Below are 24,649 nucleotides of genomic sequence, written 5' to 3'. Positions count from 1 at the left end.
TTCTGCCTTTTGTTGGAGTTTTTGTTTTTGTTGTTATTATGGTTATTATGGGGCTTCCATCTGAAGAAGAGGTTTTCTAAGTGAATAATTCTGCCTGTCTGGTTTGTTGCTGTTTCGTCTTGTTTTGTTTTGTCAGATAATACCTCTCTAGTACAGTAGGTTCACCAAAATAACCACAAACAAGAAAGAAAGAAATGGCTGACCTTAAAGCCTGAGAAAGTCACTTAAATATTGTGTGGCCTTAGGCAAGGCCAGGTCTCAGAGAATAGTTAGAACACTAGTTGATAATAGAAAACTTTTTCTTAACTGTTCAAAGATATTCATTGATTTTTAAAAATAGTAAAATATATAATAAGAAACTGAACTATATTTCTTCATGTTAAGGAGTTTCTTAGACAATTAAAATGATATGTAAATATTATCTTGCTTTCTGTGCCTGTGTGGTCTAGATTTCCCCACTCACGTGATGGACGGAGGTGAAGTTTACATTCAGAATGTGAGATTTATTTAAAGCTGTCTTCAATTTTCCTTAGGCAGAACTAGAAATGGGCCAGGCATGGTGGCTCACACCTGTAATCTCAGCACTTTGGGAGGCTGAGGCAGGGGGATCACTTGAGGTCAGAAGTTTGAGACCAGCCTGGCCAACATGGTGAAACCCCGTTTCTACTAAAAGTACAAAAATTAGCCAGGCATGTTGGCATGCACTTGTAATCTCAGCTACTCAGGAGGCTGAGACAGGAGAATCGCTTGAACCTGGTAGGTGGAAGTTGCAGTGAGCTGAGATTGCACCACTGCACTCCAGCCTGGGTGAGGGAATGAGACACTGTCTCGGGGGAAAAAAAAAAAGAACTAGAAATCCTTCTTATAAGGGGACATTTTAAAATCATTCTCCAAAATCCACGTTATTTTTGGCTCATACCTAAACAGATATCAAACTATATGAGACAAATCATCCCCTTCTTCAATAAGCAGCAGAAACAAAGTTTGTTGTCACTGAGCTTTTAAACACAAGTGAAAGTTTGCTCATCCTTCAGATAAATATATTCAAAAAGCATGTTAATGTCCTATTGGAGTATTCCTAGAAATGAGTGGAAACTTGTCCTCAGCCATTTACTTGAGGTGGCTAAGAAAAAGTCATTGATCTACTGAGACTTACCTGCTGGAATTTAAATAATACTCAGGTTAGTTATTAGCAGTGAGAACTTTGCCTTAAGGAGGCAGAGAGATGGGAGGGGAGGGAAACAGTGGCTAGGATGGGTGGTGCTTCCCATTTCTCTTTTGTGTGTGGCTGCACAGCTGGAACTTATTTTACCTCCCTTGTCCTGAAGTTTACTCTAATTATTTGTTCCCTGTTACAGTTCCCTGGTGTTAAAACCAAGTTTTAACTTGCAGAATATGTTTTTCTATCCCTCTTGTTATGTGGTGGGAAACACATCCCTTTTCTCATTCTAGTTTTTAAAAGAAACATCCCCAGAGTCATATCAAAATTTCTAACATTTACATGATATTCTTATTTCTCCAAGGCCTCTATCTTTACTTAGTGACCTCCTTTCCAAATTTTACATCTTGGGCTCTGACCTTAACCTGCCCATGATGTAAGTCTTGAGACGCAGTGGCTGCGAGAGAAGAAATGTGTTGGCAAATTTAGTAGCTCCTGGGGTGGCACCATGGATGCAAGCTTGGTAAACCGGGGCCATGAGCAGGTCATTAAAACACATGACTTTTAAATCCCAAAAGTTAGAATGAGTGAGATGTATTTCATCATAACACATGATTTTGTTCTTTATATGAAAATGCTTTTTATGAAAATGCTTTTAAAAAAGGGCACATAGCCAGTTGCAAATTGTTGCTCTAGTATTCTTCCCTAAGAAGAGGCCTAACTTTTGTTTTAAGAAGTTTTCTGTGGATCTGGTAAGCCATTTTCCAAGTCCATATGGCTTTGGTTAATCTCTATTCTTTTCCCACCACTTCTTCTGTTTCCCCACTCCACTCATGTACACAAACTGGATTTTATTGATTCGTCAAATTCTAGGAGATATTTCTAGTAGTACCATGTATTTAAATGGGCTTTACTTTTTCAGCATTTATTGTGAAAGGAATATTAATGCTTAATTCCACCTTCACCTGCCTAATTTGCATATATTTGTGTTGTATGTTGAACTGCATGAAAAACCTACAGGGGAAAAAACTGGGCCGTGCTAACAGCTAATAGCCTGTCTTTTCTTTTGACTTGCACAAATTGAGAAATATTGCCTGTGGCAAGCATAATGGAAAACTGCATTTTTAATGCTCCCACACACACTCATTTCTTTAAAAAGAAGAAAGCGGCTGAATATTCTTAAAAATAAAACTTCCCAAAGTACCCAGATTGACATGGGACACAGAAAAGGAGGATTTTGGCTTTCAGAATTAAGATTTGAAGCTGAATAAGGTTAGGCAGAGATGTTAAGGTTGACTAATGAGTACAGTGTTGGGCCTGAAAATGTGAAAGAAATACCATATTTCCCTCCTTTTCTGCTAAAACTTTGGTTCTTCATGAAGAAGAGTGGTTGTTACCTTGATGATTAGGGAACTTTTGAGTTGTTTGAAGTCTCATAATCTTTGTATTTAACTTGATGGCCTGTGTAGAAGATAACTAATAGGAGTTTTTTGATAGTAAGAAAAGTTTTAACTTATTTTAAAATCCTTTCATTTCAGGTATTTGTAAAGACCACCTTTCCATTCTGTTTCTCCTATTTGAAGAAAGGCATTCTCCTTAAGATTTATGTTCACATTTTGTATCAACTCATTTCGGTTTACCCAGCAATTTGTAGTTAAAATGAGACATCATGCTAATTGCAAAGAACAGCACAGGTTGGCTGCATTAGCAAAAGCAAACTAAGTTGTATGGGAAGGAAAATGAAAAACACTTTTTAAATGCTGGAGTGAAAACATTTAAATTGATATGTCTTGTTGTATTTCTTCAACAGCAGCTTATAATTACCTCTCTTCAAGGCATATTTTAAGTGGACTTGTAACAGTAGCTTGAAATGTGAACTAGTAAGGGATCCAGTTGTTGAGCATGGCAGCAGAATCAGGAGTGCACAGCTCTGTGGGAGCAAGGGCATGCTGGCCATTAGCAGAACATGCCGGCGTGTCTTAGTCCTTCAGTCCGAAGTCAGCTTTAAGCCTTTAACTACACAGATTTGTTAGTGTACAGCATTGTATCAGCTCTTAAGAAATTACCCCCAAATTTTGTGGCTAAAACAACATTTATTATTCCACAGTTTCCGTGGACCAGGAATCCAGGTGCAGCTTAGCTGGATCCTTTGAGTCTCTCCCAAGGCAACGGTCATCTCAAGGCTCAGTGAGAAGGATTCACTTTTCAGCTCACTCACCCGATTGTTAGCCAATTCAGTTCTTTGTGGGTTTTTGAACTATGACATCAGTTTCTTGTACCTCTTGGCTGGAAGTCTCCGTTAGTTTCTTGCCACATGGTCCTCTCCATTGGAAATCTCACAATATGGTACCTTGCTTCATGAGCAAAAGAGAGAGTGTTCACTAGAAGTAAGGCACAGTCTTTTGTAACATAATCAGAATGACATCCCATCACTTTTGCCATGTTCTACTCATTAGAAGCAAGTTAATAGATTCAGTCCCCTCTCAAGGGGAGGGGATTATACAAAGGACTGCCTACAGGAATGTGGGGGGGATCCATGGGAGCCATGTCAGAAGCTGCCCACCACAAGCATGATGGCAGTACCCGAAGGGATGTGTTCTCTACTATGTCTGAATGATAGATCTATAGTGAATTGTGATGTGAATGTTACATATATTTGCATTGCTAAATATAACTTTTAGAAGTACTGATTTGGGGGCACTGAATATCGTCATTTTCTATACCAAATTGGCTAAGTGCTGAGTCATGCTCACCTGAGCCCCAGGAGACCAAGATTTTTGGGAAGGCTCAAGTTAGAGCCCCTGTCTGAGGTCATGGAACAGAGTAAAAGTAAGGGGCCCTCATGGCCTTATTAGCAGGGTACTGTAAACACAGAGAACCAGAGTCTCCAGCTTGTATTTCATTATGTGTTAAAAGGTTTTGATTGGTACTTTGCAGCTCATTCGGGGGAAGGGACTCTATGGATTGATTTATAAAGTTGCTATTAAGATAATGGAATGGGACATTGTGCTTGTTTTAATTGTCCCCATATCCCTACTCCCAATTTCCTGACTCCAACTTACACTTTAAGCAGTAAACTGAGTAAATGGATGTGAATTTGGGTTATGTGGCAACTGTTTAAGACATTTCTCATTTTAGTTGAAAAATTCTATTAGAAAATCCACGTATCTTCAGAGGAAGATTTCAGATCTAGATTTTTTTTTTTCACCTGTTGGCAAGTCACTGCCTCTTTTTGGTTGCCAAAGCTCCGATTTGGAAATTTAGGGATAAAAAGTCTTCTGTCCCAGTTGCTGCTGGTTAGCTTCTGGAGGACCTGTGAAGCCTCTGATAAACATGTCTGGGACACACTCTTGCTCCCTGCCCAGAGCTGTGCTGGCTCTTCATGTAAACCTCAGTTGTCACATGGATCCCTCCAGGTACACTAAACTGTGGTTCATATTTATGTCCCAGCTTGAAGAAGCACAACACAAGGGCAGGGACAGTTTGAAATCTTATATATCTTCACGTGCACAGCACCTAATAAAAAAGCTGATGCATAGTAGGCATTTTATTTATTTATTTTTTATACAGAGCCTAGCTCTGTTGCTAAGCTGGAGTACAGTAGCTCAGTCTTGGCTCAGTGCAACCTCTGCCTCCTGGGCTCAAGCAATTCTCATGCCTTAGCCTCCCGAGTAGCTGGGATTACAAGTGTGTGCCACCATGCCCAGCTACTTTTTGCATTTTTCATAGAGACAGGGTTTTGCCATGTTGGCCAGGCTGGTCTCAAACTCCTGGCCTTAAGTGATCCATCTGCCTTGGCCTCCCACAGTGTTGGGATTGCAGGCATGAGCCACTGCACCCAGCCCATAGTAGGCATTTTAAAAGCATTTGAAATGATAGATGAAGCTGCAGTAATATGTAATGGATTTTTATAATTATTCACTATCAACTTTCAACATCGACTATTCATTTTCTAAGGAAAGCAGCACAAGAAGTTATATATAGTGAATATAATTTATGTATATAAATTTATATATATGTATGTAATTGATGTATAAAATACTTACATATTTACTTTTAACTAAGATAAAGTTGGCCATGACAAAGTGATGTATCTCTAGAGCCATAAGGATTAATACTACCTACCTCCTGACAAAAACAAGGCATGTTTTAAGATTTTACTCCCTCATTTCCATCCTCAGCTCTATCTATTGCTCATAAATTGATCCTGAGATTTTCTTTATAAGTTTATTAGTGGGAATATTATATGTTTCAATTCCTCTGTTATGTTTTGTTTTTAGTGCTCAGTCCTCTGCCTTTTGTTTACTTGTGATTAGTAATGCACTTTTATATTACCTTATATCTTCAAAGAGTACTAATAATTAATTATCTGTATTTTTTAGTTGGTATAAGGGCATCCTACATTTGTCAGCCAAGAAGTGTGGGGTGACAGAACTTTGAGCATAACATAGAGGAAAGCCACACTTTAACTTTATTAAACCTTACATTAAAAAAATGGAGTTTTGCTACTATATGGAAAACGTTTTCATCTTTTTGGATTTTTTGTTTGTTTGTTTTTCAAGGTGTTAAATAAGAAACCCAAGTTATACTGACCTAGTAAGGCACACTTCTCAGGTTGGCTCTAAGGGTTAGGAGTTTACTCCTTGAGCTCAGGCCGGTGATGCAGTGATGATCGAGTGAATCCATGGCATGCAATCTGTGTTGTGTACTCACATATCACATTGTATGCTAATATTCTTTGTTCATAAATTTTTCTAAGGATTAGAGTATAATAGTCAAACAGTATCACAAGGCATCAGTCACATTTCCTGGTGATAGAAAATGAGGAAGTAATGGGGCAGGTTGTTAGGGAAGAGAGATTTTTATTTTATGTGTCATATAAATACAAATGCATTTCATATTTTTAATTCACAGAAGTATGGAGCACATCCAAGTAGCTAAGACTATGTCCCTCCTTGAGAGCTCATGAGAGAACTCTCCAGTTTTTTCCTGGATGGCGTATCATTTGCTGTTTAGTTATTGCCATGTGCCCTACAATAATTTTCATGTCCTGGATTTATTTCTCCTAAAGAAAAATCTGAAAGACCTGTACTAAATCCAAGAAGCTCCTCCCTAAACCAATTAAGCATTTGATTCTGTCTTCAGCCTGTTTATCTAGCAGTATCATCTGTAAAATCAGTTATTTGCATGTAGCAAATGAAGTTCACAAGGCTTGAAGTGAGTTCATCTCAGCTCAGAAATTCATAGAACAGCAGTGTGAACATCCATGTGTCACTTTTTTCACACTAACTCTCATGAATAAGACATATACTCCCTCAAGAACCCGTGGTTTTCCTAATGAATTGGAGTCACCTATGTGTACTGTATTTGTGACGTGCACATTTGCAGTTGAAGTCCACAGGAAGGACACCATTTCCTGGATCAAACCGCAGAGTGCAAATATTGTGCCCTAAATAACACACTAGTTACTGTAAATGTCAGTAGAGGGAGTTTTTCTGACTATGATTTAATGAAAGCCTACAGCAAAGCCAGCTGTTAGCACTTCTTAACTGCTTGTCAGAGCAACCAGGGGAGATAGGGAGGACCAAAAACACTTTTTCTCTATACTTTTGTTTTAAAATTAAAGTAGTTTTCAACAGGTGTTGAATAGGGACACTGGGGACCCTATACTACTTGACATTATTTAGTTGGTGAATTTAGAAGTTCTCCTCCAGGAGGGTTACTTGGATCTAGAATTACATAAGGAGACTGTGTAAAATTTGTTTGGAAGTTTGTATATTGAATCCTCTCACCTGCAAAAGAAGCATTTTTGTGTTCTGGGCTCCCCATGAGGAATAATTTAAAAATAAAAATAAAGGAGAGAGAAGACACACCAAATGCCGATCCCTCTCTTTGTCACTTTGGGTATTGCCAAACTAATTGTAAGCCATGTGTGATTTGATTGATGTCATCTGCTTTTTCTGAACAAAGAAACCGCTTGAAGCAAACACATAGGGAGGAAAGTATGCAACGCTCGTTTCTGTAATTTTTGTCATTTCTAGGATGCATTAGTAAATACATGTGGTTGTTAAGGGCCTTACTGCCCTTGGAAATTCCTTTGACATTTTGCTGTGTGTACAGAGGGGAGATAATCTTTCAACCGTAGGGAAAGTTTACAGTCTTATTATCTTGAAAAGGAGAAGAAAGTTTCTTCCTCAAGTGATTTATAACTTGAAACATGCTGTCATGTTTTGGTAAGCCCACTTTATTAATTCCATCCTTCTCTGTGGCAAATTGAAAAAAAAAATACATGTACCATTGCAACATAGTACTTTCTCAAGAGCATATTGTACTTATAATAGCATGATGGAAGTTACCGGGCTTGGGTTAGTCATATAGAATGCAGAGCCAAGTTCTGAGTAAAACCTCTAATTGAATTACCTGCAAAAGCACTGACAGACAAGCTTTCAGTACGGACAAAGCTCTGCTTTCCCCAGCAGAAATAGGTCACGTTTAAGTCTGCCTTGTAACTCTCTGTTATTGGTTTTTGCCGGCATGTTCACCTTGGGCCTCTGTTGGGCCCCTTTTCCTGCAGCAGAGGAGGAGCGGCTCTGTGAAAGCTGGAGGGCTCACACATTATCCTCTTGATTTAGAGAAAATTGATAACAGATCAAGTTAAATGGAAGAGACTTTGAAATAAAAATCCAAAGTATTTCTTCACAGATTACTCACATTCTTGCATGATTCTTTTATTGTATTGAAAAGAGAAAATCAGGATATGAAAGTAGCCTTTCTATAGCAGTGAGACCTGAAAAGTACTGTTTGTTTTAATTTGGAGGAGGAATTAGAGACAGTTCTTGTTGTTCAAGTCAGGAAAGAATTTATTGTTCATCATTTGTATGTGAAAATGAAGAGTAATATGTTGTTGTTCTCTTCTTTCTCTCCTGCTCGCTCTCTGTTACCCACAGCCTCTGCAATCCCAGATAATGGAAGAAGGTCCTGTCTAAAGCTCAAAGTCTTTGTGAGACCGACAAGTAAGTTCACTAGAATGAGCTTCAGAGGGTGGCTTCACTGCGCATGCTTTATTGTGTGGTCTGGTTCACGGCGGTAAAACTTTTTTTACTGTTAAATCTTGTGTGGTATCTGTTTTGTATATCAACATTCATATTTTAGTTTTCATCATATTTTTTCTCATTCTTCATGATGCTTTTACTTAAGTACACAGCAGTTGCTAACTTGTTGTTTCTTAGACTGTTGTACATGCAGAGCAAATGGGAACAATATTGGCATTTGGAACATGCCATTGATTGTAAGATAATCTACTTTAAAAAAGAAAAAAAGGAGAGAAAGAAAAAAGAAAGAAATGGGAGTTTAAGGGTGTCTTCACTAACATATTTGGCTGTTATCTCTATTTTTGTTATAGATAGCTGTATGAAAACTATAGGTGTTCATGATCGTGTTTTCGATGTTAACGACAAAGTAGAAAATTCATTAGAACCAGCAGGTTAGTATGCTTAGAGAATCTCTTTTAACAAATGCATCTATTTCTCTGGTGCTTCAGTATTTTTTTCCTTTCTTCTTATCTGCATGTTTGCATGTTATAGTTGTTGTTCTGCTTTTGCTCATTGCTAGCGATGCTAATATGACTTATATTCTACCTCATTCCTCCAGTATCTTTGTGCAATGCATGTTAGATAAAATAAAATTTTCTTTTTTGGAATGGGTTTGAGCTAATGCAGTATCCTAATATAGAAGCCCCATCGGAATGCTAAAATCTCACTGCCTTTTACCATATCCTCAGAGCATGCTGGTGAATCACTGTGAATATTAAAGGATCTGTTTTCATATAAGACACAAAACATTTCTATGTACATGTTCATAAAATTTTATTTTTATGTCCAAATCTGTAGATAAAAGTAATAAGACTATTGCACAAAATAGAAACTAGTTCAACATACTTAGTTTTCTCTAGAAATTTACATGCATCATTGAACTGACCTAAGGAACTTTATTTTATTTAAATATTTTTGCTATTGTCAATAGTAATTCGTCTGGAGAAGTATAATCACATTGCCACCACAAATTCACACATCTCTTGCTGCCACAAATGTACCAGTAGCCTGTTGAGCCAAATGTGATCCTTGATTACCGAGGCAAAATAAGTTTTAAGGATAAATAAAACTTTTCTACGATTGACTTCCACACTCCTAACGTTTCCCATAACTAAAGAAAAATAAAACCTACCAAAGCACTCATTGAGGCATTAGTCTGTTGCATACTATGGATAATAAGAACCTGTAAATATCCATTCGGTTATCAATTCAATCTGGCCATTTAATGAAACTAGATTAACTGAGAGGAGTGGTTGCCCTCTGCCAACTGCTTATGGAGGGGTGTGCCTGGAGGCCCTGTGTGTTCCCTTCCTCTGTGGTGTCCTCTTCTCCCCCACCTGTTCCAGATCTTCACTGGTTTCCTTACCCATCTCCCTTGATCATCTCAAAGCTTAAGGGAAATAAAATTATTTCCTCTTCATGGAGAGATTTGAGCCCCCTTATGTAAATGGATAATTTTTTTTTTTTGTAGAGTTTCTCTTCCTTATGGTCCTAGAAACTAACGGGCATTAAGGTCCACTTTTTTCTCCAATATTGTAACCAGGACTGCATAGTCAATGAGCCTTAGGGAAACTTACCCTGAGTAAATGCTGTGCCTGAGGATATACAATAGCTTTCCTGTTAAAACTGACAGAGTTAGTTTTTTCCCTGAAGCATTCTTGTTTTCTAAGGCAGGCATCTCACCCAGAGCGCAAATGAGAGGTGTGTACAATGAGCTCTCCGAGGTCTTAGTGGCTCCCCAGGGATCAGTTAGCTGCTTTAGAAAGTTTAAGGAATGAATGCTGACATGAAGGTGTTTTAATTGTGTCCTGGAAATCTGGAGCCATGACTTTGGCTTCTTAAGGTACCAGAGTCCTCACAAGCTCGGGGACTTGGGCCATCAGAGGATCTGCAAATTACTCAATATCTCCCTTAACAACCCCAGAGTCTACACTCTTCCTTCTATGGCAGAGGAGACTCACCCATGCCACGTTGCTGATTAGATAGATCCAGGTTTAGTACTCAGATCTTCTGACTCCTATTCCAATATTAGTATCAAAGTAGTAGTCTCTTACCATTGTTAGAGGTATGTTCATAAAGAGGACTTAAGTCTCTTGGCTTTGTTAAGAAGCCACAAGAAGAATGACCATCATGTTCTAAACAAAAATTACCCAGGATTATGATCTCTTGATACACATTGTGCAGAATGCATTTCTTTCCCATGGTTTTTTTTCCAGGGAATCTCCACTGCCTGTCTACAGCATAGGAGGCTGCTTAGACACCTAACAGATTGCATATTTTTCTCTGGTAATGAAGAGGCACATGGAGGACTATTCTGCCATTAGGAAAATTACCTTTGAATTCCACTAACGATACAATACAAGATATTGAGATGCTTTCATACATGAACATATGCCACTGTCTTTGGGGAAACAAGATTTTTTTTCACTGAGCATTTAAAATGCACAATGGCCCAAAATTGATAGACATATAACTGCTGGAAGTTTGCAAAAGTTTGGCAGAATGTAGTTCAGTGGGCATACGTGTGCTGGGGAGTAGAGCGTAGGTGTACATGCAGGAAAAGCTCCTTGAGTCAGTCAGAGCTATATTTTAAGGGCTTGCTGGTGAGCATCTTCACTAACAAAGTGAAACAAGGTTGAACCACAATTCTGGCAATAAGAAAACAATAAGAAATGTGTTTCTTCTCAGTGTTTGTGAGGCACAGTGCCTCACACCTATAATCCCAGCAATTTGAGAGGCTGAGATGGGTGGATTGCTTGAGGCTAAGAGTTTGAGACCAACCTGGACAACACTGTGAAACCTTGTCTTTACCAAAAAAAAAAAAAAAAAAAAAAAAAAAGTGGTGTGTGTGCCTTTAGTCTCAGCTACTTGGGAGACTGAAGTGGGAGGATTGCTTAAGCCCAGGAGTTCAAGGCTACAGTGAGCTATGATCATGCCACTGCACTCCATCCTGGGTGACAGAGCAAGATTCTGTCTCTAAGAAGAGAGAGAAAGTCTAGTCGGATTTGCAGTTCTTCACCACTGCGTCGAGCCACTGAGTGAAAGGGTATTTACCTTTCCCCAGCTCTGGGTGTAGACCCGGTCTTTATGAACCCAGCAAGTCTGAAAGGATTCCACTGCATGACCTCAGCAATGTGTACTAATTCACCTGTCTTTGGAATGTATTTGTCTTTTTTGTTTGCTTGCACACTCTGCCTGCCAATTTCCTATCATCAGGGATGCAGGATGATCTCAGGGCAGACATATGCCACATAACATGCTCCAAAATATCACTAGTGTTCTCTCCGTTAACCATTGAAACCCCTGTGTTGTGGAATCCTGTAGCCAGGAGGCAAAACTTGATTTGACTTCTGAAGAGGAACATTTTCTTTCTTCTTCCAAGCCTATGTTACAAGTGTTAGAAATTCTCTCATATTTAGGTGCAGTTTCCATTGGGATAGATTTTGCCTATGAATTCCTCCTTAGAATTCTGAAATTGCTCAGATTTACCCAAATGACAGCCAGTTTCTCATTTCACATTTGGGGGCTGTAGAATCTCCCAACATTGATAACCTCTTTTAATCAAAGGATGCTTTGTGGAATCCTGAATGAGGAACAGCATGTTGCAGGAAGAAGAGAAGGATCCTGATGCCCTAATGGGACTGATTTTCCTTTTGGGGGGCAGGAAGATATATATTCATTGGGTGCTTATAAAAGGTTAATTCCAAAGATTGTGTATGGTTAAAGGACTGAAAGGCACACTTAGCCTCATACTTCACTTAGATGAAAAACAAAAGCATTCCTCTCTATTACCTTGTGTAAGATCTATTCCTTGTGTCTTGTGCTGAGTGGACCTGGAATAATGGATAGCCCTCACTGAGTACCTAGAAGGGACTAGGGTGGTGATGAAGGGGTTCACACCGAAGATCTAAGTGCTAGCTGGGTAACTTTAACAGTACACTTGCAAACTACACAAGGAGAAGGATTGGGTAATATGCTAGTAAAAATAAGATGGAGAGGAATCCAATAGCTGATGCAATTTCAGGTATTTAAATATGTGATATTGTGAAATGAACTCTGGAATCCTCAGGTTTTGTGGTTATTTCACAATTAAGCCTGAAATTTTCCATTGTTTTGATTGACAGCATATTGGTGCTCTTAAGAAAGTGATTTGGATTTTAATTTCAGGGCTATTAAGGGCCTTTACTTCTACTTCCTATTAACTACAGATTTAATTAATACACTTGCAAGGCTGAAATAGAGCAGAGAATAGAGGAGGGTCTGAAGGTACTTGGCCACATTGTGGAGGACTTTATATATATTTTTTCTGCATCCATTTATCTTACCATCTTGCTTCCTAACCTTTTCTAGTCTCCTAAGCTAAAATCACTCCATGCAGATTCACTAAGGTCCAGGAAAGGGGAGCAAATTTGACAAGGGGATGCAGTAGCTTTTATTCGAGGGGAGGCTAAAATGATAAGAGCACTCCAGGGCAGGAGACTCAACACTGAGAAGACCTTTCTCATTGGGAATAGACGTGATGGACAAAAACATCCCAAACGAGCATATCTGAAGCAGGGGTCAGCCTGTGAACCTGAAAAGTGGTTACTTTAGGACAAATATTAGCGAGTGTGATTCTACACAGTGAAGTAAAAGCACCCTTATTGTGACACATGTGGTAGGAAAATATAAATGAGTTTAAAATAATGGTTAGTTAACCCATTATAGATGGGTTATCATATAGATGACCCATGAGGTGGGTCATCCAGGGGTATTTAGGGATTATTCCTTGAGGTCAATATAATTGAGAACAACCACTAGAGCCTTGTTACCATTCTCTCTGACCCTTGAGCAATTCCCAGATGGCAACTGCTGAACACCTGCAGGAAGGTACCCTGATGCTGAGATAAAATTTGCACAGGGGCTCACTATTGGCCCCCAAAATGTGTTATTCAGAGATCCTTAGTCTAAAAGCACAAGTGGCGATGTCTATAATCCCAATCCTTTGGGAGGCCAAGGGAGGAGGTTGGCTGAGGCTAAGAGTTTGAGACTAGCCTGGGAAGCAAAGCAAAACCCTGTCCCTCTAAAAATTTTTAAAATTAGCCAGGCATCGTGGTTCACACCTGGATTCCAAGCTACTCGGGAGGTTGAGGCAGGAGGATTGCTTGAGCCCAGGAGGTCAAGACTATAGTGAGCTATGATTGGGCCACTGTACTCCAGCCTGAGCAACAGAGCAAGACCTTACCTCTAAAAAAAATTAATTAATTTAACTTAATTAAAAGTAAATGAAAGCATAAGTTAGGCCAGGTGGAAAGAAGAAGACAGGCAGCCCTGGAGCAGAGCATGGCTCCTAGGCAAGCGTCCAACCTCTCTTTGGTACTAATTGCTGCAGAGTTCCCATTTCGAAGTTAAGCCTGTTAATCATGCAGATCAGGAAGGCTATCCAAAGTCAGAGGCAGCCTCATAGAACACTTTATAGCTAAATAAAAGAAGCTTAACTCACTTAATCCATTTTATTTAGAGGAAAATTTGCATCCACGCTGATAATTTATGTGCCAAGCTTCAGCCCGATAAAAATAAAAATAGTCAAGTTCAAGTAATTTAATCTTAGAAATACAGGGTTTGTAATAGAAATAGCACCGTAATTGACACCTAATTGTAGGCAAACTAGTGGGCATACATTTATTGAAGTTTGCTAGGCGTGATGTATAGTTTATCCAAAATGCTGCTGTTTTGGCATTTAGTTTTTCATGTTTGAAAATTCGTCTAGGCATCCAACAGCCAGGCATTCAACACTAATCCTATGAAACAGCTAAAAGAAGGGAAATGGGCAGCACATTCTGGTTAACCACTACTGCGCCAACATAACTGCCCCTTCCCCCACCCCCACCAACATGTCACTTGCTTGCCTGTGACATCTTAGGTTTCAAAGGTACATTCAGATATCTGAAATTTGTGCAAGGCATGTCTGACTGCTGGCTAACCAAAGCAGCTCACGGGCCAAAGGTTACACTGTATGCATAATTTTTCCCCTCAATTTTTAAGGAAAGTATTAATATTGCTGAGAAAGTCCAATTTTCTTTGCCTCTTCTTTGTTTGCTGTAAATAATGAGTGATTATGCAGACATGAAAGTCAATGGTGGCACAAGGTTCATTACCCTACTTTGCAGAGGGTGGCGAGGTCTGTTAACAGCAGGCTGCTGCAAGAGAGTTATTAAGGATGTGAAATCTCACTGGAATGTGTGCTTTCTATTTGAACAGATGACACCGTACATGAGTCAGCCGAGCCATCCCGCGGCGAGAACGCGGCACAAACACCAAGGATACCCAGCCGCCTTTTGGCAATCCTACTGTTCCTCCTGGCGATGCTTTTGACATTATAGCACAGTCTCCTCCCGTCACTTGTCACAGAAAACATCAGGGTCTTGGAACACCAGAGATCCACCTAACTGCTCATCCTAAGAAGGGACTTGTTATTGGGTTTTGGCAGATGTCAGATTTTTGTTTTCTTTCTTTCAGCCTGAATTCTAAGCAACAACTTCGGGCTGGGGGCCTAAACTCGTTCCTCCCTCCCTCACCCCACCCCACCCCCAGCCCTGGCCCTTGACTTCTCTCACCCCTCCCAAATTAAATGGACTCCAGATGAAAATGCCAAATTGTCATAGTGACACCAGTGGTTCGTCAGCTCCTGTGCATTCTCCTCTAAGAACTCACCTCCGTTAGCGCACTGTGTCAGCGGTCTATGGACAAGGAAGAATAGTGGCAGATGCAGCCAGCGCTGGCTAGGCCTGGGAGGGTTTTGCTCTCCTATACAATATTTATGCCTTCTCATTCAGAACTGTAAGATGATCGCGCAGGGCATCATGTCACCATGTCAGGTCCAGAGGGGAGGTATTAAGAATAGATATGATATTATACCATTTCCTATAGGAGTATATAAATGAACAGGCTTCTAAAAGGTTGAGACACTGGTTTTTTTTTTTTAATATGACTGTCTTAAAGCATTCTTGACAGCAAAACTTGTGCTCTCTAAAAGAAGCCTTTTTTTTCTAGGAGGCAGGTTGGGTGTGGAATGCTAATACAGAGCAGGTGTGAAAACAGAGAAAACTACAGGTTTGCTGGGGGTGTGTATGTGTGAGTGCCTCTAATTTTTTTGGTGACTGGGCAGTGCACACCAGATATTTTTTCTTTGAATACAGATCACCATGGTGCTACAACTTTTTTTTTTTTTTTTTTTTTTTAGAAACTCAAAGAGGCATTTTTATGAATAAAGTGACCTTCCCCAAGGCTGACAAGCCAGGGTTGATGAGTGCATAGTGGAATAGCTTTGGATGCTCCTCTGGGGGATGACATGTACCAAGGAGAGGACCACAGTGGCCAGAGGAGACATGATTTGGCTTTGCTGGAGCGCCAGTGTGCTGTGGCCTTTCCCGCCTCCCACCTTAGTACCCACACTCCATACTCCATGACCGCAGGGGCTCGGACACAAACCCCTGTCACCAGGAGAGTCAGTCAGCACTACTTGGGAGGGCTAAAGGGAAATTTGGAAATAAAATTCCAAAGTTTGGAGTAAAAAAATTCAAGTGTTGATTTTATATTCTTTCCCTTTCTGACACAGCCTAAAGCGTAGGGGGAACATGTGTTTATCTGTGGAAGATAAACAAGATGGAGTCCCAAAGACTTTAACAAAATATTTTTTTAAAAATCCACTAGAATAGAAAATACATTATTTAGATATACTTTATGCTGAGAGTGAGTATATATGCTTGTCCTATTTAAACTTGTGAGAAAAAGTGGTATCCCTTGATACATTTAGAAATGTGGGGGCTATCTTGTTTCATTGTGGGGGTGGGGCAGAAGGAGAATAAATGCAGGATGACCCTGTTGAAGGAATCTTAGCATGGCCAACAGGGGATGTTTCCAGTCGATTACCAGGAAATGCAAGCCTTGGGGTTTCTACTGGTGGTGGGGCTGTCATGAACTTTAAAATCCAAAGCCTAGACAAGGAAAAATGTTAGACCAATGGAAAAGCAATCCAGCCTTTTTTTTTTTTTTTTTGGCTTTGCACGACATGTCAACAGAAACCATGCCTTTCAAAATAAGAAATAAATGTGATGATCATGTAAAATGTGAAAAATTGAAAGCATTCCAGCAAAATAAGAATTTTTTATATATTTGTTTTTTAAGATGTATATGTTAAAAAAAAAAGAGAAGGTCGCATTATGGACAGACTTCGTGAATGGGAATTTGCTTAGAATTGTGAGTAGTTCTGAATTAGAAAAGTATGTGAATGAAAGGCAGCTGTAAACGTATTGCGCCCTGGAGAGTTGTACACATGTTGAAATGTAATCTGGGCTTACCTGATCCATTTGGAGTGGATGTCACTGCCGAATCTGTTCTCACATGGAACCATGTGTGTGGGGTTGTCAGCCTCACAGATACAATCAATCCTCTTCCCCTCTGACATAAGGAACTCCTCTGGAGTGGCAGAGTCTTATCACAGAAGGCAGCCACCATTTCACCGAAACAAAAGTTCACGGCATTCAGTTCCTTTTTCCTTTAAGTATTTATATATGCAGTACTCTCAGTAATATCCAGAAATACTTTTTTTTTTTAATTAATAGTTACAGTCTTGTTGGTCTAGTGGGATTTGGGTAGGGGAGAAAGATACCTTCTAAAATGGATCAATAGAACCAAAATAATACAGCATGTTCTATAACCACAAGGAAATCAAATGATCCTGTAATGATTCCAGTTAGTCATAACTACGTTAGCAGTGCTAAATGCATTTTAGAAATGGTGACTTCTGTGGTTTTCCTAGCATTTGTCTCTAACAAATGGCGAAATAATTACTCATGGCCCTCTCTGCCATTGTCTTTCATTTTTTCACAGTGAAATTAGACCCCTTTACTTCACCATTCTGCCACTGCAAATTAAATATAAAGAAAATAGCAAGAGTATCCGCACCAGTAGACAGTAAGCTTCTCTACCTGTAAGTGATGTAATCATAGCTAATGCACTTGCCATGGAGTTTTCAAGATGATTGGTGTCAGACAGTTTTCATTTTGTTTAAAAAGTGTTGGTGGCCTTTTGTGGTGTTACAATCCTCTGGGGGCTTAGGAGGATGTTGATGCAACTTTTAGAAGCTTTTAATTTCAAAAACAACTAAAAAGTCTGAAGGACAGTCATAGCTGCCACTCAGCCCCAGTTAGTCAAACCCCAGTGACCTTTGCCCCTGGTTGCCAAGGGCTTTGCAACATGAAGCAGGGAAATAAGGATCTGTCTGTTTAGTGGATACCGTGTATCCTTTAATAGACCAGGTAACAGTTCGTGTTAGTTTAGACTGTTGTTTTGTACTGTACTTTCTTGGGTGGCAGAGGAAAGAAAAGTAAAACATTAAAAAAAAAAAACTGCGTTCTTTAAATTCTGTATTATTAGCAACCTCTGTTGTATATAGTGTTTGATAATAAAGTATTAATTTGATTCTTATGTCTTTTGTAAGTGAGAACAATAGACTTTCAGGATACAAAACATGCATTGAGGCTTTGAAACATCCAATGTGTACCGTGGCTGAAAAAAAGAGTCACAAGTGGCTGAGACACTGCTCCATACAGGACTCATGTGTGGTCATTGCCCACCCAATCTTATGACTCCATCATCTTGGGACCTGGAACAACATGACTTTTTTGATCAATATTTTGTCCTCAGTGTTTTCAAGGTCTGATGTTGGAGCCCTGTGGCCCACGCTCCCTTCTCCACCAGCATGTTGGTTTGAAAAGGATAGAGAATTTAGAAACAGTTCTGTACTTTGATTTGGTTTGGTTTTCTGTTTGTGATTGTTTTCATGGACTGTTTTATTTTTTCCCAGGAAGAGTCTTTATCAATATCATGTGCAGCTCACTCATGGAAATGGTTGCAAACCAGTCAGTGTAGGAAGGTTAAATGGGGCTGTTTCCCTCTCTGTGTCGTTGTGAAAGGAAGAGTCACACAGTACCTGTGGATTTTCAGGGACTCTGTTTTTCTCCGGTGCCTTAGCAACGGCAGCAGCCATTTGTATTAGTTTCAAATAATTAGAAAAACAGTTTTCAACTCCTCCTTTCCATTCATTGCTCTCAGAGTTGTGGTCACTGACTTTTCTTTTGAAAACCACCTCCACCAACACCCCCGTTTGCCTACACCACCTCCCTTTTACTTAGTGTGTTTATTTTTTTTGTGTCTCTTGCCTTCCTCCCACGTTTTATTTCCCCTCAGAGCCGTGAATGGGCAGGTCTGTCTCTGGTTTGGCATCACTGAGTTTTTCCCATGCATTGGCCCCAGGGCTGCTAGGATGTGAGACAAATCTCCCTACAATGGGCTTGCTCCCATTGTCTGTACAGTTTAATAGATGCTGGCATGTCGGAGGTTACCCATGAGTCAAAATCCGCTTTCCATGCTTACTCTTGACACCCCATTGAAGCCACTCATTGTGTGTGCGTCTGGGTGTGAAGTCCAGCTCCGTGTGGTCCTGTGCTTGTACTGCCCTGCTTTGCAGTTCCTTTGCACTTACTCATCGAGTGCTGTTTTGAAATGCTGACATTATATAAACGTAAAAGAAAATGTAAAAAAAAAAATACCCACACACAAACAAACCCATACGATCTGTATTTGTATATACACGTGTCCGTACAAGTATACCTAAATAAAAATTAAAGATTTTCATCATTTTAATTGGATCCCTCCTTCTACTTCTTTGTTCCTTGAATGATGCCTTTATTTCAGGGGCTAGCTACTTGTACTCTGCTGATTTTTCAAAATCTTTGTGGACAGAAAAGATAATACAACATGCACAAGAGAAGGCCTGGGAAGCTCAAAGAATGCAGAGTTAGAAATGGCCAAGTATCTGGGCGCATTCCAGTTATTCTGATGAGAGAATAGTGAGATTTCAGCCTAGTCTCTGTATTTGAGCCTTAAAATAGGCACTATGACAAGCCCTGCATCCTAAAACGACTGTTAAATACAACAGGAGCCAAATACAAATTATATTCTTTTACTTTGCACATAGTTTTTTCACCCCATCAAGAAAAAGACCAAATAAGCATTTTCCCAGCAAATATACTGGAAGAAGAAAGGAAACAATAACAGTAATAATAATAATCTCTTCAGTACTGCCCAAAGCCTCAATTCTCACAATCAAGGAAGAATTAACTTACTACTGTGTGACCTTAGGCAAGTCACACGATATCTTTGGGAGTCAGTTTCCTTGTCTGTAAATAACAGGGCTGTATAAGAGATTTCCATTTTCTAAATTCTACCCTTTTGGAGCACTGCAAAGCCCATTTTACATCTGTGTGATGTGAGTGTGTTTTTGTCTTTGATGATGACATTGCTATGAGCACAATTTGACAATTTCATCTGTAGAAGAAAAAAACATCAAATATCTGACATAATAGACACCTAATGCATTTCAAGACTTGGCTTTAATTACCCCATGTTAACATTAAACTTATTGAAAGCTTTTTATTATACTTAATTATTTGACAGGGCACTAAACACTAATTATAACTTACTGTAACCTTTTTTGTTAATGAAGAATGACAGCTTTATAGGATGAGAAACAACTCACATTAAAAAATATGTACTGGACTCCTTACATGACATTTTCAAACCAGAACAGCATTACGTTATCATTGTCATCTTCACCATCATCATCAAAAGCATTTAAGTGATCATGACATTGTGCTCAGTGCTATGCAAAATAAAGTTAATGTTTACAGTCTGTACTTTCAAAGCTTACAGCATAAGGCAGACATTACGTGTAAGCATGACATAACAGTGATTTATAGAGAAGAAATAAAATCCAAGCATTTATATTATACATAAATAATAGGAGAGAGAAATACTTTTTTAAAAAGCATATGTGAATGGGAAAAAGTTTGGGATTATAGATTAGTGAGATTGAGTTAAAGGAAATTACGTTTAAAAATAGTCAAGATGGGGTTAGGGACTTCTTAGAAAATAGAACACTTGAGTTAAAAGCATTGTAGGCTTTAAGAGAGTGGAGAAATGCATGGTGTAAATTTTCATATTAGCCACAGAGGCTACTGTAAAAATGTGAAAAACCATAACACCATCTGAATGTCACTGAGGCAAATTATGGGTGTGCTGGTCCAGAGAAATCACGCATTTCTTCCCCTAAGGAAGTAGGGGAAGTGAGGAGTAGATGACAATTTCAGATTCTGCTTTATAGAATAATCAGGTAGCTGCTCCTGAAACTGAGACTGTATCTACACCTAATTGTGAGACGTCTAGAACCTCATTGAGTGGGAAGGCTGGACACACCCACACACAGATGAGGGAAATGGTATAAAATCCAGAACATGCAAACTGTTGCACACTCTAATGGAAAGCTGACTGGACCAGAGATGGGACAATGAGCAGTGCTGCACGAACACACCTAATCTGGTAACAAAGCATTTGGAATGCTCAAGTAATCTAAGGTGTTGTATAAAAAGAATCACAGGGAAAATGTTGGAATCTAGATGTCCATGCATGTGGTGACTAAAACACACATGTATGTACCCGAATGTCTTATAGGAATGTGTATAATCTAGGTGTCATTTTAAAAGTTCAATATAATCCTGATGAATTGCTCACTGGTCATTCTAACAGTTTCTTGAGAATTGTTTGCAAAACAATTTCTTAGAGATTGTTTGCAAAGATTAGTTTTGTATTCTGCTGATAACTATCCTTCAGGAGAGCATTGGCAAAAAATGCTGTGAAAAGCATTATAATTTTTGCACATTCCCTTTGGAAAACAAGTATTTCTGAAAATCATTAGAAATAATCTGGCCAATATTCTCCATCAGTTTTTATTTTGATACATTCTGCTATATTAATCAAGTCATTCAGTGGTTAAATACATATGAGGGTCTATTTTTAAAATGGAGTTGTAACTGCTGGACCCTGTGAGCAGTACATTTGTATCAATTGCGTGTCTTTGTTTTATACAGATGATAAATGCATAAGATATTTTTTTTAAAGGAAATTGCATTGCCCAAGGAATTAGTCAAGGGCTTCACCAAGGGTTCATTTGGTTTGAGGGAGGAGGTGATTAGCCAAGCCACTCTTTAAACAAATAGTACCTAATTAAAAACAGTAGGCTTGCTGAGAAATACTGCTTCCAGGTAAGTTCCCTTCCCACCTCCTCCTTTCCAAACAGAATGCAGTTTCTAAGCCCTTTTATACAGAGTTTCTGGAGCCACTCCTAGCACTGGGGAAAGAAAAAGGAGTAAAGGCCTCATGTTCAGCATATTCCAACATAATGACCCTTTCAACAATTTTCTTCAGAGATTGTCAAGAGCCTCAATACATGCTGAGAGTAAAACATGATTTCACTACTTTTTATTAAAAATGCCCCCCTCTTTCTCTCTAAGTGTCCCACGAGTTCTGCCATCTCACTCCCAGGATGGCATTAGTTGGTGTTCACACTGATGGCAGGTCAACAAGGCAGTGCTACCCACTTTAAATAAAAAGAAGTTTCAGTTCCTCTTCTTGTCATCTGCTTTTTTGATCCAGAGTTTAATTCCTAAACATCTAGTTTTCTATAATGGTAATGAGAAAAGCCTTTCTAGCTCCATAACCCTCATCATGACAGCCCTGGGAAGAAGAGGCCGGCACCAGGGCTACGGTAGGAACCTGGGAGGCCCTGACCATTTAGGGTAAATGTACCTCGCTGAGGCTGTCAGTCTTTGTTAATTCAGAAGAATTCAATCTAGTGGGTGGCTCTCCAAGTCAATAACGCGCTTTAAAATACCCTGGATTTTAGTCATGATTATTCAAGCAAGAACTTTATGTCACTTGGTAACACATGGATGCTTGTCAATCTTGACAAGAAAACAAAGGGAGGGACAAAAAAAAAATCTTGAAGAGAGATTACAATGGGAAAATAGAACAAAATATTTTTGCATGCTGTTTTCTTGCAAGTGCCAGGTGCTCCCTCAGACCGCACGTACGATTTGAAATGCAGGTAGCCAAAGTCATTTTCTTTCCTTCACAACCATGAAACAAGATACTAAAATAAGAGAAAGAACATGTTTCTTCCCACATACATCCTAAAAGGCACATTTTATCACCACCCTGGTATCCTCTCCATTTTGTGTTCAGAACTTGTTCTTTTGGACCAAAAAATAACCAAACTGAAACAAAACAACCCCCGCCCCCCACCATGATTTGTGTAGCAGAGAGTATAGAACAAGTAACTCCTCTGAAATGTGTGTTGGGCTTTACTAAATCTGAACACATTTTCTTCAGTAGACAGAACAAGACGATCTGTGTCTTTTTTATTTTTTTCTTAAAGGCAGTGTACCAGCCAGAAAGCTGACTCCATTTATTTCTCCTGCAGGGAGCCAGCATGTTCCTTCTCTTGGAAGATGCAGGTACTTAAAATAGTAATAGGCTTTGTGGTTTATCAAGAGTATTTCATCCCAAGATCTTACAGGCATAAAGAATAAAACATAAACTAATGGCTCTTTCCAACAATCTTGGGAAGAATTAACTGGAAAGGAGGATTGTGATCATTTTTTCCTGGAGAAACAGGGAAAAGAAAGCTGCTTAACTCAGGTAGCCAGGGAAAGAACGAGAGTCAAGTTGATCCAGGATTTGGACAGAGGCCCCCCGTTTGTTACTCTTCCTTCCTAAGAATTTAAGAGCTCCAGCTGAAGGAAAAACAGATGACGTGTTATCCCTTTAGGAAGTTTCAAATGCAATGTAATTGGGAGAGGGGCACTAGGCAACTTCCAAATGTTTCTTATGAGTCTTGCAGCTTTATCATAAAAGTGAACTTTTCAAGTGTAATGGTCTTCTATAATTTTTTAAGGTGTCTTCCTCCTTCTGTGCATAGCCAAACTTAATTTGTAAAAATTAGGAAGAATTGAAAATAATAATAATTTGTATTGTTACTTTTTTTTGAGAAGGAGTCTCACTCTGTTGCCAAAGCTGGAGTGCAGTGGCACCCTGTCGGCTCACTGAAACCTCCATCTCCTGGGTTCAAGCAATTCTCCCGCCTCAGCCTTCCCAGTAGCTGGGATTACAGGCACCCACCACCACACCCAGCTAATTTTTTGTATTTTTAGTAGAGACGGGGTTTCACAATGTTGGCCAGGCTGGTCTCGAACTCCTGACCTCAGATGATCCACCCACCTCGGCCTCCCAAAGTGCTGGGATTACAGGCATGAGCCACTGCGCCCGGCCATATTTTACTTTTTAAAAGCAGTTTCCCCTGCCTCACATACATACGTCACACACTTTTTAATATTTTCTCTCATTTGATAAATCCACAGCCTTTTTTTCTTGGCATTGTCTCTACTAAGCAGTGTGGTATTTGAAAAGACACTGAGACTCACTTTAGGCACATTTAAACATCAGTCTGATAACACCTGAAGCCATAGGGCAAAAGTGTGGTGGTTAAAAGAAATCACACGGGGGATGGCCAGCCAGGTACTATGGTATTCACATACCTGACCACACTGAGAATTTCCCAGAGCCCCAGCAGGAAACAGAAAACCATCTACTCTGGCAGGGAGCATCACTTGATATTTTGGATCCTTGGTATTTTCTCCTTGACGCAGCTGACTTTCGCACCTACAGCGTTCTCCAATGTTCAGAGGCAGAGCAGTCATCATTGTTCCAATATTTGACCCCCAAACTTTCTTAATGGGTCTAGCTGGCTAAATGTGAGAGTGTGCAGACTCTGAGCAGGAAAACTAGGATCTACTCCCATAAACATGTACAATTATTGTTATTAGTATATATCAGTAAAAAGAAAAAAATTTAAAAAAAAAGGACTAGAATCTGCACCTTTAAAGCTCTGACCAGTCTGGGCACTTGGATTCACAAAGATGACACAAAATCCTGTAGGTTTAGGGCTTCCTTAAATTCACTCTCTAGGCTTACCTTAGTCTGGACTGGATGTTAGCACAAATTACAAACCTTCAATTTACTACTAGTTCAGGTTTTGAGGTTACCACAAATTAGAGTGCCCTACATTTTCTGTGGGTCCTGCCCTTCTCTGGTCCCTGTCAGTATTCAACAAAGCAAGTTAATCTCCCTAGTAAGTGACAGCTCTGCCTCTTGTAACTGGCACAGAATCAATTTTTTTAACTTGATTTGAGAAGTGAGGAGAGTACCAAGAATTCAGTACTAGCTGGTGGATTCATTAGCAAGCTGAATCAGTTTTATCTGAAATCAGTTTGGCTGTCCTCATCTCTTAGTCCTGCTTTTTCCCCCTTCCTTTTATCATTGATTCTGCCCACAAGACTTATTACCTACTCTGTCTACTGAGGATGCCAAGTTCCTTTGCTAAGCTGTTCACAGCAGACAAAAACACACCCTAGTGCTCTGATCCAAACTTTTACAACTCCGTTGAGAGGAGAGAGAAAAAGTG

The 24,649-nt window shown here is 39.5% G+C and overlaps 1 protein-coding gene across 3 annotated transcripts in view; it reads left to right on the top strand.

Annotated features, from left to right (window-relative positions):
* The window catches only part of EFNA5 (ephrin A5), a 376,304-nt gene that overhangs the window by 273,486 nt on the left and 78,169 nt on the right, over positions 1–24,649 (top strand). The window contains exons 3-5 of one of the 3 annotated variants that reach the window (XM_002815768.6): positions 8,107–8,172; positions 8,562–8,642; positions 14,491–18,936. In XM_002815768.6, the coding sequence (XP_002815814.1) occupies positions 8,107–8,172; positions 8,562–8,642; positions 14,491–14,612 (269 nt within the window). In that variant the 3' untranslated portion in view covers positions 14,613–18,936. Of the gene's footprint in view, positions 1–8,106; positions 8,173–8,561; positions 8,643–14,490; positions 18,937–24,649 lie in introns of those variants that run through there. The other 2 variants (XR_008525420.2, XM_054555790.2) reach the window with 2 other exon arrangements.

This window comes from Pongo abelii, chromosome 4, assembly GCF_028885655.2.
Source record: "Pongo abelii isolate AG06213 chromosome 4, NHGRI_mPonAbe1-v2.0_pri, whole genome shotgun sequence".
In the NCBI taxonomy this organism is placed as follows: Eukaryota; Metazoa; Chordata; class Mammalia; order Primates; family Hominidae; genus Pongo; species Pongo abelii.
This window is presented reverse-complemented; position numbering and strand designations above follow the sequence as displayed.